General features: G+C 35.7%; 2 protein-coding genes across 3 annotated transcripts; both read left to right on the top strand.

Annotated features, from left to right (window-relative positions):
- The first annotated feature begins 620 nt into the window (after positions 1-620).
- Positions 621-4170, top strand: LOC123659260 (chondroitin proteoglycan 2-like). The gene is made up of 2 exons (XM_045594509.1): positions 621-648; positions 1991-4170. The coding sequence occupies exons 1-2, from the start codon at positions 621-623 to the stop codon at positions 4168-4170; spliced, it is 2208 nt and encodes a 735-aa protein (XP_045450465.1).
- A 2166-nt stretch (positions 4171-6336) lies between these two features.
- On the top strand, positions 6337-18146 carry LOC123659053 (sorbitol dehydrogenase-like). Of its 2 annotated transcripts, XM_045594324.1 has the most exons (8): positions 6337-6490; positions 7006-7039; positions 7279-7412; positions 9305-9495; positions 12066-12250; positions 14715-14893; positions 15665-15786; positions 17909-18146. In XM_045594324.1, exons 1-8 carry the CDS (start codon positions 6425-6427, stop codon positions 18063-18065), a joined length of 1068 nt encoding a protein of 355 aa, XP_045450280.1. In that variant the 5' UTR covers positions 6337-6424; the 3' UTR covers positions 18066-18146. The 2 variants fall into 2 exon arrangements, 1 of the variants encoding a protein (XP_045450280.1); XR_006743968.1 differs by lacking the exons at positions 6337-6490; positions 7006-7039; positions 7279-7412; ... (2 more) ...; positions 14715-14893; positions 15665-15786 and adding an exon at positions 17628-17770 and having other exon boundaries at positions 17909-18001.
- The last annotated feature ends 279 nt before the right edge of the window (positions 18147-18425 follow it).

The raw sequence follows: 18425 nt of genomic DNA, 5'->3' as shown, positions 1-18425 counted from the left end.
GGATTCAGGGACAGTGATAAATTCAATAATTTTTGCGTCACCTGCGTTACATATTATTTAAACAATTTTAGTCAATAATAGACTGTGGAACCATTAACATTACACATACATTTAATAAATTGATCAAAACTTAGGTACCTGCACTTACAAAACAAGAAATATTAAATTTGGTTAAAAATATTATCACACTATAACGTTTAACTTAAACATTAATGACCCTTAATCAAGAAATCACAATCACAAGCAAAGCTCTCGCAATCACATAATATATAGGTAGATATGGTTGACCAATTAAGGGATAATTGTTAGACGTATGTGTCATTTTATTTTAGAGTACATAAATGTTTAAGGGTGTATCTGGTAAGTTGATTCTTTAGAAATGGTTATGTTCGGGCTTAAGCACCGCGTAAGAATATTCGTATCATCTACTGTGTCGTTTACTCCCATCACGTTTATGATTATTAACAATGATTGCTGTTACGACACAAAAACTGAAAAAATATGTTTTATTTTCTACAAAAAATAGGTCACTTTTTGGCAAATAGGAAGACTTTAAATATACAGATCGATAGAGGAGAAAAAAATAAGTAAGGCTGCATTAAAAAGTCAATTTCGCCAAAATGGCGGTTACGCCCTTTGAGCCCCGAGGTATCGATATATTCATTCCTGTATGGATGTTTTTTATTTTGTTGTTATGTACGTATGTATGTACCTATAAATATATGGTTGTATGTATATTTGTGGTCGTAAGTAAATGCGTACTATATTTCAAAAATAATTTTTAATTTTTTTTCTTGATTTATTGTTTTTATTACTACTTCCATTTGTTTTATATTATTTATTATTGTGAAAACCTCCCACAACGCTGTTATTTTTTATTTTGTATGTCTTAATGTTGACTGGTTGATAATGCTGTAAGACTTTAAGTCCGCCTTTTGCGCAACATGTCATGTTATGTTATGTAATAAAGATTAAATAATTAAATAAATACCATTTTAATAGTCCTAAGTCAAATGTAAATAAATCTGTATAAATAAAAATGAATCTTTCTAAGCGCATAAATCGAGAATAGTTCGACTAATTTTTTTTTTTTATGTTCCAGGAAAGTTTTAATACAAAAAAAATTAAAGATTTTTTTTACCATTAACTTTTGACAAAACTAAGTCTGTTCGGGCAGCTAGTTTCGTATAAAAAGGTCTTACTCATTTTATTCACTGTTTTTTTTATGTCTAGTAATAATATTTGTTTTTATATGTATATGAGAAAATATTTGGAATAGGTTGGAGTCGAATAGGAAGCGTTTATTATTAAACTATTGAAATGAAATGCAATAATTGTCATTAATCAATTCTTAGTTATTTATTTTCGCAGCTTTAAAAAATGTGTAATTTGTCCCTTTCATAATGGACTGTATTGAAAGGGACGTAGTAATTTATGAAAGGGACAGTTCCTAATTTCGAGGAAATATGTACCTTTACAATAACCTACATTTAAAATCACTGAAACTATTGTCATTATCGGTGCTGTGTGGCTACGGCACTAAAGAATTTAGCCACCCCCTCTCTTCCCGTGGGTGTCGTAAGAGGCGACTAAGGGATAACAAGGTTCCACAACCACCTTGGAACTTAAGAAGCCGACCGATGGCGGGATAACCATCCAACTGCTGGCTTTGAAATACACAGGCCGAAGACTGGAGCGACAGCGTCTTCGGTGCGACAAAGCCAGTACTGCGGTCACCAACCCGCCTGCCTAGCGTGGTGACTATGGGCAAAACACATAAGTTCACGTTATTTTTGGCGTAAACTTGTGGAGGCCTATGTCCAGCAGTGGACTGTACAGGCTGTAATGATGATATGTATATACAAGATCTCATCTCATCAATATATTTAAGATGAATAAGCAAGTTCTTCATAGTACATATAGTAGTACAATGTAAATAAATATAAAAAATTCTGTGTACAAATATTAAACATTCTTTTTTTTGTTTCAGTCACAGCCATACTGGTTTGCGCACTCTGTTTAGCTAACGGAGAAGATATAGAGCTAAATGAAAATGGGTGTCCAGTAGATTATTATTATGAGAAACTTAATCCTCACCCGAATTGTGACAAATTCTATCAATGCACCCATGGAGCATTAATTGAAATGAAATGCTCGTCGAATCTTTTATTTGATGTAGACAAACAAGAATGCATTTGGCGTGACGATGTAGATTGTGGTGGAAGACTGGTTCCTGAAGATAAACCAAAGCCCGGTGATAATAATACTAGTTCTGGTGATGACAATGGCACTGGTGGAAACAGTGATGGTTCATGCAATTGCAATCCTGGTGAAGCACCCTTGATTTGTGCTGGAAAGGATTCAGATGGAGTTCTAGTTGCACACGAACACTGTAATAAATTTTACAAATGTGCCAATGGAAAACCAGTCGCATTGAAATGTCCTGGAAATTTGGTTTACAATCCCTATAAAAAGTACTGCGACTGGCCCAGCAATGTTGAATGCGGTGACAGAATTGTTCCAGATGAGGACAACGAAGAACCTGGTGACAATGAAGGTCCCGGTAACAATGACGGCCCTGGTGACGGTGGTGGTGGTGATGAAGGTGGTGATGGTGGAGACGGTGGTGGTCCATGTCATTGTGATCCTGGTGAAGCACCGTCGATTTGTGTTGGAAAGGATTCAGATGGAGTTTTAGTTGCACACGAACACTGTAATAAATTTTACAAATGTGCTAATGGAAAACCCTTCGCTTTGAAATGCCCTTGGTATTTAGTTTACAATCCCTATAAAGAGTACTGCGACTGGCCCAGCGATGTTGAATGCGGTGACAGAATTATTCCAGATGAGGACAACGAAGGCCCTAGTGACAATGAAGGTCCCGGTGACAATGACGGCCCTGGTGACGGTGGTGGTGGTGATGAAGGTGGAGATGGCGGAGACGGTGGTGGTCCATGTAATTGCGATCCTGGTGAAGCACCGTCGATTTGTGCTGGAAAGGATTCAGATGGAGTTTTAGTTGCACACGAACACTGTAATAAATTTTACAAATGTGCCAATGGAAAACCCGTCGCTTTGAAATGCCCTGGAAATTTGGTTTACAATCCCTACAAAAAGAACTGCGACTGGCCCAGCGATGTTGAATGCGGTGAAAGAATTGTTCCAGATGAGGACAACGAAGACCCTGGTGACAATGAAGGTCCCGGTGACAATGACGGCCCTGGTGACGGTGGTGGTGGTGATGAAGGTGGAGATGGCGAAGACGGTGGTGGTCCATGTAATTGCGATCCTAGTGAAGCACCGTCGATTTGTGCTGGAAAGGATTCAGATGGAGTTTTAGTTGCACACGAACACTGTAATAAATTTTACAAATGTGCCAATGGAAAACCCGTCGCTTTGAAATGCCCTGGAAATTTGGTTTACAATCCCTACAAAAAGTACTGCGACTGGCCCAGCGATGTTGAATGCGGTGAAAGAATTGTTCCAGATGAGGACAACGAAGACCCTGGTGACAATGAAGGTCCCGGTGACAATGACGGCCCTGGTGACGGCGGTGGTGGTGATGAAGGTGGAGATGGCGGAGACGGTGGTGGTCCATGTAATTGCGATCCTGGTGAAGCACCGTCGATTTGTGCTGGAAAGGATTCAGATGGAGTTTTAATTGCACACGAACACTGTAATAAATTTTACAAATGTGCCAATGGAAAACCCGTCGCTTTGAAATGCCCTGGAAATTTGGTTTACAATCCCTACAAAAAGTACTGCGACTGGCCCAGCGATGTTGAATGCGGTGAAAGAATTGTTCCAGATGAGGACAACGAAGGCCCTGGTGACAATGATGGTCCCGGTGACAATGAAGGTCCCGGTGACCATGACGGCTCTGGTGACGGTGGTGATGAAGTTGGTGGTGGTGAAGATGGTGGTAGTTCATGTAATTGCAATCCTGGTGAGGCACCCTCGATTTGCGCTGAAAAAGAATCAGATGGGATTTTAGTTGCACATGAAATTTGTAATCAGTTTTATAAATGTGAAAATGGAAAACCCGTTACTTTCAAATGCCCTGAAAATTTGCTTTACAATCCCTATAAAAAGTATTGTGACTGGCCCAAAAATGTTCAATGCGGTGAAAGAATATCAAAGAAATATCAAAGTATTAAATATACGAGGTAACTCCAAGCATGAAGGTACGGCACGGCATTATTTTTTTTTTAATCAATACAAATGTTTTTATTGAAACTGCTAATATGAAAACGTTTACAAGAAATTTTGTTGGTTTTATCATGTTTATAAATCTCTCATTTTTAAATCAGTAGCAGGAAATTTTTAACAATTTTATTATTTATTATGGTCTATATTCATTTAGAAAAGTTGAAAATTATGTACAGCCATTAAAGCTTAATTTACATTTTGATAAAATCAGTCTGTAATCAATATTACTGTCACCATGTCATGTTATGCCGAGTACAAATAGAAAGAGCAATTAAAATTATATTAAAAAAGAAACTTGTATAAAACATGTTTGCAAACTTGTACAGACTTAATATTGTAGAGTGTAGACTTACATACTATAGACGTTTAAACGTTGTCCTGAAGGACATCCCCAAAAGTGTTTTGTATTATATACTTTTTATAAATAAATCATTTTTGTTTTATTTCGTTCCTTTTACACATGTCGAAATTCTTAAGGATCTAATATACGTTGTATTGAAGTGAAACTTCTTTAAATTCGTTGTTATTTGAAACTCGAATCAATAGCTATAACAATTTTAATGAGATCATTTACCTATAATAATAGGTATAATTAATGCTGTACCTGCAACTTGCATTAACATTTATGCACCTTTTAAGTCTATTTTTGAAATCTTTTTTTTTTTTTTATTAAACTTTTTATAAATATTAAACTTGCATTGTTGCCTACCATTTTTAGTTTTGAAATCGAGCTCATTTTGTTTTTCTTCTTGGATTTTCGGATCGAGAATACTCAGGGAAACAATCACACCTGAGCATTTTCATATATGTACAGGGATGTCGAATTTAAAATATTACGTTTATTAAAATAGTTTCTGCAGCTGGTCATTGGATCTACATTTAAGAGCTTAGGATTCAAAGAAGTAAAAGAAGAGCAAGAATATGAATAACTATTCTGCCCTGTTTGCTGCTATTTCTGCAATGTAAAAACTCTGTGAACATCATTGCTGCTAACCCCGAGCGTCAGCTGTAGCGCACCCAGGCACGTACACGTAAAAAGTGAACAGTGCTGTCTTTATGTCCGTAAATATTTTAAACTCTGAAAGAGCATATGTGAAACTAGATAGCTTATCGACAGTTTTCTCTATAGGGTTTTTCCAATTCAAATGTCAGTCTATATTTATACCTGCAAGAGTGTTTTACATTCCAAAGCAATATTTTGGAATTGGTAATTGATAGGTAAAAGACGTTTTTATATGGCTTAAATTGTAAAAGTTTAGTTTTTTTTTTTTAATTTATCGTATGATTTTTATCCTGGAGCTTGATAGTTATATTAAATTATAAAAATAAAGAAAGTTTAATTGTTAAAAGTTGATCTAATTGGGTAAGTAACTCATAACCGATTGTATCATCGCATTCGATAGTAGCGAAAAGATGATATAATTGATCTACGATCTCTAATAATGAAGTATAAGTAAAGGCAGGAATTGAATACCTAATTAATAAGTAAATAGTTTTGCCCACGAGATTAAATAAACGCTTCACACTATCTGACCCAGTAGGATTTTCTCCTGTGTCAGGGGTCCGTAAATATATACAATACACAAGCTCAGACGCCCAGACCACGACAAACATCTAGGTATATGGCCATACAAATGTCCGTCGTGAGCAGGGATGGAACCCGTGACCGCCAGTGCTACAGTCAGTGCTGTGACCGCTGCGCCAACGCGTCGTCAAAGATTATCATCATATAGAATGTAGACTGTACAATTATGGTTCCTTTTTTTGCCAATGCTTTCTGAAATTACAAAATACACAGTAATAAACAAAACAAAGATACAAACTTGCTTCTAATCTACTTTCTTATAAGTTCTTAATAAGGTAAAATGTGTATGGTTCCGATCGGTTTCGTATAGAAACATAAGTCATATTATGTTCAAATATTTTTGCAGCAAAATTAAGTCAAAGTAATATCTCAATCTTAACCAAATGCATATTTAATAAACGATACATAGTACGTTTCTGAATTCTTCGCTCAGGAGTCCAACATATATGTACTTGAGAAATTTATCACGCTTGTTAGATAATGATGTTTATACTTAACTCAACATTCATATGCAACGTCAAAAAGATAGTAAACTTTTGTTTAAACAACACACAGTATATAATTCTGCTTAAACATAAGATAAAAAAAATATTAAAAGTAAATTATCTCGTAAATGGGAATTCTTTTCAAATGGCAGTTTGTGAAATGATGGAGAACTACGCGGCTGTTTTGTATGGACCTGAAGATTTAAGAGTTGTAAGTAAACATAATTAATATCCTTTTTAAATAGTTTTGTTTTGAAAAATTGCTTACTATTCAGTCCTTCAATATTACTATAATGTTATGGATCTAATGATATATTTGTCAACGTACCTCTAAAACTTAGTCTAAATCAGGGAATCTCTGAAAATTTGAAGAAATACTGTTAAAAATACGTCGTCAAATAATTGGACAGGTGAGTGTATTAGAAAAACGCAGAAAAATAATTTTAATTACATTAATTAAATCAACTAACCCGTAGTCAGTAGTAACCCGTAACAGTGTGGGGGAGTGTGGTTCTCTTACATGAAGAAAGAGGCTTTAGCCCAGCTTTGGGATGTTACAGGCTAAATCAATAAATCAATATTAATTGAAAGACAGTCCTTAGAAAAAAGAAGATAGCATTTTAAATCAAATTTAAAACTATTCGCAATATTTTAATCCCATTATTTAAAATTTGACCGTAAAATCTTGTATTAAATTTAAAATATTTTAAATACTTATTGTTGCAGGAAAAATGGCCGGTACCAGATATTAATGAAAAAGGTAATCGTGTATGAACTTATAATAAACTTCTAATGCGAAAAAAATATTATATAATATAGTTTGATACTTGTACGTAATTTATATTATATCAACATAACTAAAGATATTATTAAAACAGTAATAGAAATTATTATTTTATTTTGATTTGTATAATTTATTGCGTATTATTTTCTGCTGGCTTTTACGTAATCAAACATCCTAACGTGATTATATAGTAAACATTATTTTTCGTTTTGTAGAGGTCTTGGTAGAGATCAACTGCGTTGGGATTTGCGGTTCGGATCTTAAGTTTTATTTGACTGGAAAGTGCGGTATCGAAGTGCTCTCGGAACCTGTTGTCTTGGGACATGAAGGTGCAGGTGTTGTAATAAAGGTGCTTAGTATATATGTGTATTTTTTATTAATACCCAAATGTGTCAATGTAGAATCTAAAAAATTTAATATAAAAAATAAAAATACAGTACAAGCTATTGGGATTCTTTAAAAACTACAACAATTTGATATGTATAAAAAGAAGAAGAACTTCTACGAAGAGCACATCTTCAATATTAAATTTTTACAATTATTACAAATATGTATAAACATATTACAGTACACATGGAATCCATCATTTATTTTTATTATTTATTTTAATTTTTCAACGTGCTTTACATACAGCCTCTTCTGTTCTTAAAGTAAGCAACACAGGCACAACATAATATACATACAAATAATACACCCAGTGATAAATATGTATCTCTTCAACGCCGTCATCCACCGGGGTACCACGCCGGGGGCGTGGTCAAGGAGTGTGGTGGTGCTCTTCTAGAGAGAGATAAGAGAGGCGACAAGTCTCCGTTAAAGAATTCAGACCAATCTCTCTTCTGAGCCACGTCTATAAGCAGTTTTCGAGGATTGTTACGAATCGTCTCGCCAGAAGACTCAACGAATTTGAACCACCAGAGCAGGCTGGGTTTCGAAATGGCTACAGCACCGTGGACCACAATCCATACTGTTTGGCAGATTATACAAAAGACAGAATAATATAATCAGCCGCTGTGTATGGCGTTGGTGGACTACGAGAAAGCCTTCGACTCTGTCCAAATCTGGGCTGTCCTGGACTCTCTGCAGAGATGTCATATCGACTGGCGATATATCGTGGTACTGAGATGTATGTACGCGGCGACAATGACCGTTCATATCCAAGACCAGAGAACAAGACCCATTTTCCTCCAGCGTGAGGTAAAACAGGATAGGACAGACAAACACAGATAGATGTAGTATCGCCCAAACTGTTTACCACTGATTGGGGATTGGGGAGTACGAGACATCAACGTCAACGGCGAATACATCTCTCACCTTCGTTTCACCGACGATTTCGTCATCTTTGCGGAGACGTTGAATGAGCTAGACTAAATGCCGGCCTAGACGAGTCCTCCCGACAAGTCAGTCTCGGTATCAGTCGATGGTACCCTTCTCTAAGTTGTTCAGGATTATATTTACCTAGGCCATACCATCCAACTAAGCCGCAACAACTTCGAGAAGGAGTCCGATAAGAAGATCCGGTTGGGCTGGGCGGCGTTTGGCGGGCTTCGCCGAGTCTTCACTTCGAAGATTCTACAATGCTTGAAGACAAAAGCCTTTGAGCAATGCGTCCTGCCTGTGTTAACATAGGACGCCGAGACATGGACACTGACGAAGAAAATGATCCACAAGCTTAAAGTCGCTCAACGTGCAATGGAATGGGCTAAGCTTGGGGTTTCTCTCAAAGATAAAATTAGAAATGTGGCTATCCAAGACAGAACGAAAGCAACCGACATAGTTCACAGAATTAACAAGTTGATGTGGCAGTGGGCTGGTCACTTGTCTCACAAGACGCTGGCCGTTGAAGCAGACGTGTCCAAGAGTGGAGACCACATCTTGGGAAACGCAGTGTGAGACGTCCTCCGGCCCACTAGACCGCCGATTTCGGTAAGATTGCCGGTGTAGGCTGTCTGGCGTGAACTTGGGGAGGCCTATGTCCAGCAGTGGACTGCAATAGGCTGAAGTGATGATGATGATGATGATGATAAATGTGTATATTTTAACGAGACTCGTACTGGAAATCGAAATCACGGCACTGAAATTAGAGTTACTGAAAGTTGCGGTATTAACCAGCCAGTCAAGTAAGGAAAGAAAAGAATCAAAAATATATACATAATTATATTTTCTTACAATATTATTAACAGTTACTTCATTCCAACGTCAAAATAACAGAACAGTTACACGTTAAATGCTAATTTTTAGGTGGGAAGTGAAGTGACGAACCTCGCAGTCGGTGATCGAGTGGCTATAGAGCCAACGCAGCCATGCCGTGGATGCGAGTTCTGCAAGCAAGGTCGCTACAACCTGTGCGACCAGCCGCGGTACTGCTCCTCTGCAACAGGTCCTGGCAACCTGTGCAGATATTATAAGCACGTTGCAGACTTCTGTCACAAGTAAGAAGTGTTTTATTGGTGAATGCTTATTTTCTTATATTTAGAACATAAATAAGTTCGCATCTTCCTGTCCTGTTAATAAACTTTACTTCATATATGTCAACATATACGTGAAGATCACGATACATTTAAGAGAAGGAATGGAGCTTATTCCACCATGCTGCTTCACTGCGGGTTGGCAGATATGTTCCCTACTATGAGTGTCGATCGCAGCTATCAGATTTACCTATATGAAAACATCCGCAACCGACTGCTTAACGTGCTCTCAAAGGCATTGTGGAGAGACCCAATGAAACAGACCAAAGGAAGGACAAACCAGAATGAAATATTGTTACAAATACAAATATCCATTTCGAGCGGGCATCGAACCCGCAAACAGTCGATGTTTAGGCGCGTGCATAGCACAGATACCACCACACCAGAACGCCATTTTGTTATATATATACGCATTTACATCTAAATATTTTGTATTTAATTCATATATCATATCAATATTCATATATCATATCAATATTTTGTATTTAATATTTTGTATTTAATACATATATAAGTGCATAGATAGCGCAATATTAGTTTTTATCCTGTTACGTGTGAAGTTTATTAAGACAAAGTAAAATTTAAAAATGTGCTAGTAATTTTTTTCACGTGAGATATTATAATACCTACAGAACCCCCCATTTGAAGGAACGCAGTTATGAGTAAAACACTATGTATATGTATTATCTTCTGCCCCATCCCTTATAAAATTCGGGGTACGCCCGTCATTCAATAATAAATAGTAAACTATTAATGACATTACAATTCATCAGTCATCATCATTCAGTCATTTCATCCTATTGCAGTGCACTGCTGGACATAGGCCTACACAAGTTCGCGCCAAAAATGGCGCGAACTCATGTGTTTTGCTCATAGTCACTACGCTGGGCAGGGGGGTTGGTGACCGCAGGGCTGGCTGTGTCGCGCCGAAGACGCTGCTGCCCGTCTTCGGCCTGTTTATTTCAAAGCCAGCAGTTGGATTGTTATACGGCCATCAATCGGCTTTATAAATTTCAAGGTGGTAGTGGAATTGTGCTATCCCTTAGTCGCCTCTTACGAGACCCACAGGAAGAGAGGGGTGGCTATATTCTTTAATGCCGTAACCACACAGCATTACAACATTACAAACAACATTACAATTAAACGCTATTATTATTTACTAGATGTCTATTTCAGTACTACTGTCTGTATGTTTTTACGACACCACGTGAAACCTACTACCTACATGAATGTTGTCGCAATTTTCAAAGTTATAATAACTTGTTTGATCTTGTTAAATGCTCTAGAAGTTGAGATACTATTATTGAAAAAATAGCTCAGAATACCGTCAATAATTGTGATAATAAAAACTTATAACTTAATATTAAGAATATTACATAATAGTAGAAATATTTATAGTATGTACCTATATACCTATACTATATACCTATACTATATATTATATACGCATCAAAATCTTATCAAGTTTATCTTTGTTTGATGTTATGTTTAAGATTACACTTGTGATATAAGCTAGGTATGGAAAACCAGAGGAATTAAAATTCCATAAAATTGTAACAATATAGATATAATGCTAACTTTATAACGAGTATAATCTGTAAGCAAATGGAATTATATAGTGCATGCTGACGTGTAAATAATTCCTATAAATATTTTGTACGTACACAATGGGTACAATGTTATCTCTACAAGTAAACTGTGTTCTTTAAGATAACTGTCTGTGCTCGCAAATGAAAAAAAACCAATTTAATCGAACAACATCGACCAGTATATACCTATAGAACATATGTACGTAGACGAAAAAGTAGTCAAATAAATATGCGTTATTTACATCACTATTTTTTCAAAGATTTCTCAAAAAGTAGTCGTGAGATCTTGATTAAATTTAAATCGAACTACAAAACAATCATCAAATTTCGATTAAAATAAGAATCATCAAAATCAGTACACCAAGTAAAATGTTATGAGGTATACCTAGTACAACGTAGTCGGCGAAAAAATAGTAAAGTAAATAGGCATTATTAGATATAACTCGAAAAGCGCTTGTCAAATCTCAATTAAATTTAAAAGGAAACACATGACAAGCATCACCTTTCGATTAAAAATAGAATTATCGAAATCGGTCCACCCAATAAAAAGTTTTGATGTAACATATATAGAAGATACAGTCGAATTGAGAACCTCCTCCAATTTTTGAAGTCAGTTAAAAAGCTAATAACGTTTAAACCAATAAACATTTGTAACGAAATCATATAGACGTAATATATAACAAACATTATAAATTTTTACTTACTGCCGTAATATTTACTGTATTTAGTTATAGCGACACCACATCCACGTTTAGGTAATAAAATATTTGCCTGTCGCTAAAGACAATACAATAACAACTGCGAGAATAAGCTAGTGGTTACTAAAATTGGTTTATTTTCAGAAAAGTCGATCATTAAACAAACGCATTACCTTTTTTCTTTGTAATTTTTTTATTGATAAAAAAACTCATATCTCAAACAGTCAACCGTCAAATGTCATTCTAGGATTCCTGAAAACTTGAGCATGGAGGAGGGTGCAGCGGTGCAGCCTCTTGCCATCGCAATTCACGCGTGCAACCGTGCCGGCGTACGGCTCGGCAGCACGATCGTAATCATGGGTGCGGGGCCCATAGGGGTGCTGTGCGCGATGACTGCGAGGGCGATGGGTGCTGCTAAAATACTCATAACTGGTAATAATTTAATTTTTCCATGAACTTTTCAATTTACAGATCTCAATACAAATTAGTGTATCTAAACTGGACTGCAGTAAACCTAGAAATGCCTAGCTACTAAAAAAAAGGTGTTATTTTAACTCTTATCGATCAAATATAGAGAGACAAGATTCGAAGGACATCCCGGAAATCGAAATTATGATTATTTAAAAACGGCCCTAAAACCTGCCCTAAAAGCCTTGGCGAGTCTCTTTAACGCCATCACCACCGTGGTACCACGCCTCCATCGTGGTCCTGGAGTTGGTGGTGCTGTTTTTTAAGAAAGGCGACAATTCTCTTTTAAAGAATTACAGACCAATCTCACTTCTGGCCACATCTATAAATTGTTTTCGATGGTTGTCACGAATCGTTTCGCAAGAAGACTCGCCGAATTCCAACCACCGGAGCAGGCTGGGTTTCGAAATGGCTACAACACCGTAGACCACATCCATACTGTTCGGCAGATTATTCAAAAGACAAGAATATAATCAACTGCTGCGTATGGCATTTGTGGACTACGAGAAAACCTTCGTCTCTGTCGAGACTTGGGCTGTCCTGGACTGTTTGCAGAGATGTTATATAGACTGGCGATATATCGAGGTACTGAGATGTATGTACGACGCGGCGACGATGACTGTTCATATCCAAGACCAGAGAACAAGACCCATTTTTCTCCGGCGTAGGGTAGATGTGATATCACCGAAAATGTTTACCACTGCGCTGGAGGATGTCTTTAAGACCTTGGATTTGCGGGAACTTGGACAAAACGAAAGTTATGTTTAACAACACAGCAGGAATACTCATATCCTCTTGTTGTTTGTCTCGTTGTTATATGCATTGTGTACTGATACATCCTGACACATCTCACTACTTCAAAGAACGCTTTGCGTTTCTTTGCGACACCCATGATCGATCTCTTCTTTCTAACTCAATGTATACTCGTGTAATGTATTTATATATATGTATATGTGTATATGTGAGTGTAAGTATTTATATATGTGTATGTATGTATGCATATGTATGTATATATGTATAATTTTATATCCTATTGTAATTTAGTCTAATTTATATGACAACTAGTTTTCTCCCGCGGCTTCACTCGCATTGATTTTTTTTTAGTAAAAAGTATCCTATGGTATACTTCTAATACCTCCAAGAATATGTGTACAAGGTTTCATGATGATCGGTTAAGTAGTTTTCACGTGAAAGCACAACAAACAAACTTACATTCACACTTATAATAAGAGCAGGGATTATTTGTACATTTCCTAACCGCTTTTCTATGCCCTGTCCTATACCCAAAGGTTATCTGGAAGAAATCGCTCTCTTAGCGATGAGACCGCCTTTGTACATCTTCCTCTAATTGTACTACTTTTTAACCGACTTCCAAAAAAGGAAGAGGTTCTCAATTCTCCTACGTTGTATTACTTGTCGGTGTAATTGAAGTCGGTTATTTAATTTATATACCTATACCTTTTTCTCCACTTCTCTCGTCGAAATATTTTATAATTTATTTTATAGCTCTGAATTTTGAATTGGTCAGTTTTTCTGTAAAAATAGGTAAAACATATAGTTATTCATTTATGGCTATTTTTACTAGAAGGTTCACTACCTTGTGACTTGTGAGCCTTGTCGTTACCGCTAATACCTATATGCGATGGAACTCACTGCAGCTTCACGTTCATATTTCTTTCTTATCTAAAGTTCATGAATAATGTTAGTCATTATGTAGATTATCGATACGCCTCTGCTATATCCAGAGATGTTCGAACCAAACGTTGTAAACCACTTTTACTATCAGAGAAAATTACATCAATGATTTTATTATTCTGTGCGCTGAGATATTATTAGATATCCCATTCGATTGTATTTTTTTAATGTAAGTTACCTCAGAACTAACTTCAAAAATTTGTACACCATAATTGTGTTTGCTCGCAAACTAAAAAAAAACGACTTCAATTACATCGACAAGTAATACATACACACACATATATATATGGTACAAAATTATTCAAGGTCGGCCTCCTTGTTTGCCGTGGTTTATAAGTAAGTATTGTTAGGGAGTTCATCATCACGGCACACAGATTACGTTCAGGGCAGTTGCCTTTTTAATGAGTAAATCTGAATCCCCCAACTGTGACATATGCGACTTGCTAGACGATGTCGGTACGACAAGTATAAACGGTGAGAGAATCATTGATGAAACTGTTTGATATATATAATTATGATGTTGTTGCATTTCTATCTGTGTTGACAGAGCCGTTGTCTGATGCAGCTAAATTGTTAATTAGTATGGTCAATGGTCATACATCATTGACGATTCTCTTTCCATCTCCAAGATATAGTGATATGATTATTATTTATGACGGGCTCTAAAAAAATATTAAAATATACACATATATAAATAATAATAATAATAACATGCGTATAAACGTTATTACAGATGTAGTTGAGACTCGACTCAAAATCGCTAAGAAGTTAGCCGTAGACCACACAGTACTTATATCACCGGAACAAAGCGAGCAGGAGATAATAGAAACAATTTTAAATATTCTTGGGACGACTCCAAACATCACTATTGACGCTTGTGGCTTCGAATCTGCTCAAAGAATAGCTTTAAAGGTAACAATTAAATCGACGGATAAAAATGTCAAAAATTATGATGTATTACTTATAAAACAACTAGCTACAAAATCAGGATTTTTGGTCGACATCTATTTTGCAATACATACAATGTCGAGTTTTACTATTACAAGGATGCCATCTGGTATCGTTAGCTGCCAGGGAAACTTACCTCTAAGAGATATAATCTAATAGCATAATAAACTAACGCTAGTGGTCGCCCAGTGGTTGAAATTCGACCGTAATTAATTTAAACTATAAGTTTGAACATTATTAAGGTTTTGTTGTTAAAGACTATTCTTCTATAATAATAAACAAAGGAGTATAATTATATACGTGTGTGGGTTTCAAGTACGTGGTAGTGTGTGTAATGTTTTTCTATTGATTTAATGTATATTTTTTTTGCATAATTTTAAAAATATATTAGAATTCTGCACTCCTTCTCCTTTTAATAAATTTTATATTATCTATAATATTAATACGTGAAGCAAAAATTTTGGACCCCAATTTACGAAAATTGTGCGGACGTAGGAGTATGAAATTTCGCACACTTATAGTTTATATAGAGACATGTATTTGACACACACACGCATATTATACTCTTTTGTTGATTGTCAAAGTCTATAGTCAAATTGAAAAAGTTTAAAAACCTTCTTTATTTTCATTATTTTTAGTTTTTTTTTAATTTTAATTTTTAATTGTGGTCGAATTTCGACCACTAGGCGACCACTAGTAAATTTAATTATAATTATAATTTAAAAATAAACGCAGATTACACGCACCGGTGGCACAGTGCTAGTCGTGGGCGTCGGTCCGGAGACTGTACAGGTGCCACTGATGAGCGCATTGCTGCGAGAAGTGGACGTGCGTGGTGCTTACCACCTTCTCAACTCGTGAGTCAAAGCCAATATCTGCTGTAACAATTAGACAATGTCCTTTCTTGTCGTTCCAACTTTTCCTGTCCCAGAAAATGTTCAAGCAAATGTGCTACTGCTGATTTTATTCTGTTATACTATACACAATTATAGGAGTAGCGTTCAATCTTAAGCCAACGCGCTGCTTGCTTAGGAAAACTACAACTATTATTGATATTCTGACTGAATACTTTCGTCATTACTACATTAAAACGATAGTTAAATTATCTTGGAGTGTCTATTATTGTCTATACTTTATGAATAAAAATATAACAGGTCCAATTTCGAACAATGGAAATATTTTTTATAAAATTTTTAGAGGATGCGTTATGACCGGCACTAAAGCCAAAAAATATTTAATTCTTTCCTTTATTCTCTGCCCGTCTATCCATCTGTTTCTCTGTCTTTATCTCGTACCACGTCAAAAACTACGAAACGAATCTAGACATAACTCGAGTTCATACTAGGAGGAGGAGTGAAATTCAAAATGTTCACTTCATTATAACTAAAGGAATAATATTTAAGAATGGCGCAGCGAGAAATACTTTTTCAAAATATGGAGTAGCTTGACTGGAAAAGTAGGTACCTCAATTTTACCGAAGATCGTAGCCAAATAATATTGCTTATAAGTAGGTAGTATTGTCTTCCTCTGATGAGTAAAATAGCCAGAGACAAGGGGTCAGATTGGCAACATGCTTGCAATACTGTACCTAGTGTTCCACCTTATGTGTCTTTACTCTAAAGGTCCATGGTTCGGGGCGGCATCCTAGGGGCGGCGCTAGCCGAGCATAGTATACTACTCTAGATATGTGAAAATAATCGATATTCTTACAACTAATAAAAAAGGTCAGCCGAAATATAATGGGTATTGTTATATAATAACATTATAAATTTCATTGCGGCTTAAAACACCGAATTGTTTTCGAAAAGTCACATCCACTACTTTTGCCTTTTTCCCTTAACTTATGGGGCGGCAACTTCATTGGTCCCGGACCCTGAATCTTAAGATACGCCACTACTTACCACCAGCATACGCTTGTTTGCCATCCTTATAGTATAAAAGAAAAGAAATATTTTAAAGATTGTAATGGCAATGTTTAATAAGATTTGATTTAGCAGGTCAGATATAACAGACAATATAACTCTTGATATTTATAGTCGTCACAAAATAAGAGGCCCGTTTCGACATTTGACAAATACCCTAGAACGTAACTTGGTACGAAACTGTAAGAAGCTATAAAATAATTATTAATAACATAAAGTGTTTTTAGAACATACGTACGTTTTTTGGCGCGGTAAATAATATGATAGAATATATTGGGAGTATTCTTTTCGCGCTTACTTTATAGAAGCATGCAATTTCTGATTATTACGAAACGTCTCAAAAACAGTTACGTTCTAAGTCTTTTTTTTTAAACACTAGTGCTGTAACCAATTAATTACTGAATTTCACCAGCTTCATACGATTTTAATCGTAATCAAACGTTGTGTCGTGATCTTTACTGAAAAAAAGAGCATGGCGCTCAAACTAGTAAATAAAATTTTGATTTGGCTAATAAACTATAATCATTATAATGATTAAAATTCGTGTAAACAATAGAAAAAAATATAAAATAAAAACAAAATGACTTTTAGTACCATAATATTATTTCAAATTACCTACATGAAAGTTTAAGTTAAATTTCTGATCAAAATATTAATCAAATGCACTTTACATTACATAATCAAATCGATCAAATACTCATAATTATAAACTTGAATTGATTTATCGTGAGTATCGAATACCGAGTTGTATGGTTATTTCGCTATTTACGTTCCGATGACAAATGTCCAAACGGGCCTATTATTTTGTGACGATTATAAAACTCGGACTTTACGATTTTTTTTTTTTACGTACTTACTACATACTCTTATATAAGAACCACACTGTCTTAAGTTAGCTTACGTCATTTTTCTTATTTAGGTATATGTCAATAAAAGAAATGACTATCGCTAACGAAATCACAGTTACAGTATAAAATAAAATGAAACTAATAATACCACCCAATTCACTTTTCTTAACTATAACAAAAGTTATTAAAGGTTCGTTGTTAATTCGCAGGTACCCATTGGCGTTAGCTGCAGTGTCGAGTGGCGCAATAGACCTTAAGTCATTTATTACACACCACTATCCTCTGGAGAAGTCTAAAGATGCTATAGAGTTCGCGAAAACAGGTGAAGCGATGAAAGTTATCATACATGTATCGAAAACAGTTTGATTTCATTGTATTGTATTGTACACAAATATTTCTTTTAATGAAGTATTTTTTTATGAAATAAAAGTTTCAGTTGTTATTTGCTTTATTTGGTTTTATTGTTAATTTTTACATCACCATGACTTCCAGTTCCATCTACTTATCCCGAGTTTTTACTTAATTCGTTTATATTAATGCTCATACAATTTAAACAGATATAATGTTTCATTATCATGTTTCATTGCTAGTTATAATCTTAATAGTCGATCACGATTCGGCCTGTAACATCCCATTGTTGGACATAGGCCTTTTTCTCCGTGTAGGAGAAGAATCGCCTATTCCACCACGCTGCGCCCCTGCGGCTTAGCGGGGTCAAGAATAATT

Source organism: Melitaea cinxia, chromosome 13, assembly GCF_905220565.1.
Source record: "Melitaea cinxia chromosome 13, ilMelCinx1.1, whole genome shotgun sequence".
Lineage (NCBI taxonomy): Eukaryota > Metazoa > Arthropoda > Insecta > Lepidoptera > Nymphalidae > Melitaea > Melitaea cinxia.
The sequence above is the reverse complement of the archived record's forward strand: the minus strand, read 5'-3'. Positions and strand labels throughout refer to the sequence as shown.

Bases quoted from the DNA above. Each gene is read 5' to 3' on its own strand.
- LOC123659260 (XM_045594509.1), top strand. From the start codon at position 621: ATGGCGGTTACGCCCTTTGAGCCCCGAG. The intron at 649-1,990 runs GTATCGATATAT...TTTTTGTTTCAG, and splicing joins TACGCCCTTTGAGCCCCGAG to TCACAGCCATACTGGTTTGC.
- LOC123659053 (XM_045594324.1), top strand. From the start codon at position 6,425: ATGGCAGTTTGTGAAATGATGGAGAACTACGCGGCTGTTTTGTATGGA. The intron at 6,491-7,005 runs GTAAGTAAACAT...TTATTGTTGCAG, and splicing joins GACCTGAAGATTTAAGAGTT to GAAAAATGGCCGGTACCAGA. The intron at 7,413-9,304 runs GTGCTTAGTATA...GCTAATTTTTAG, and splicing joins GTGCAGGTGTTGTAATAAAG to GTGGGAAGTGAAGTGACGAA.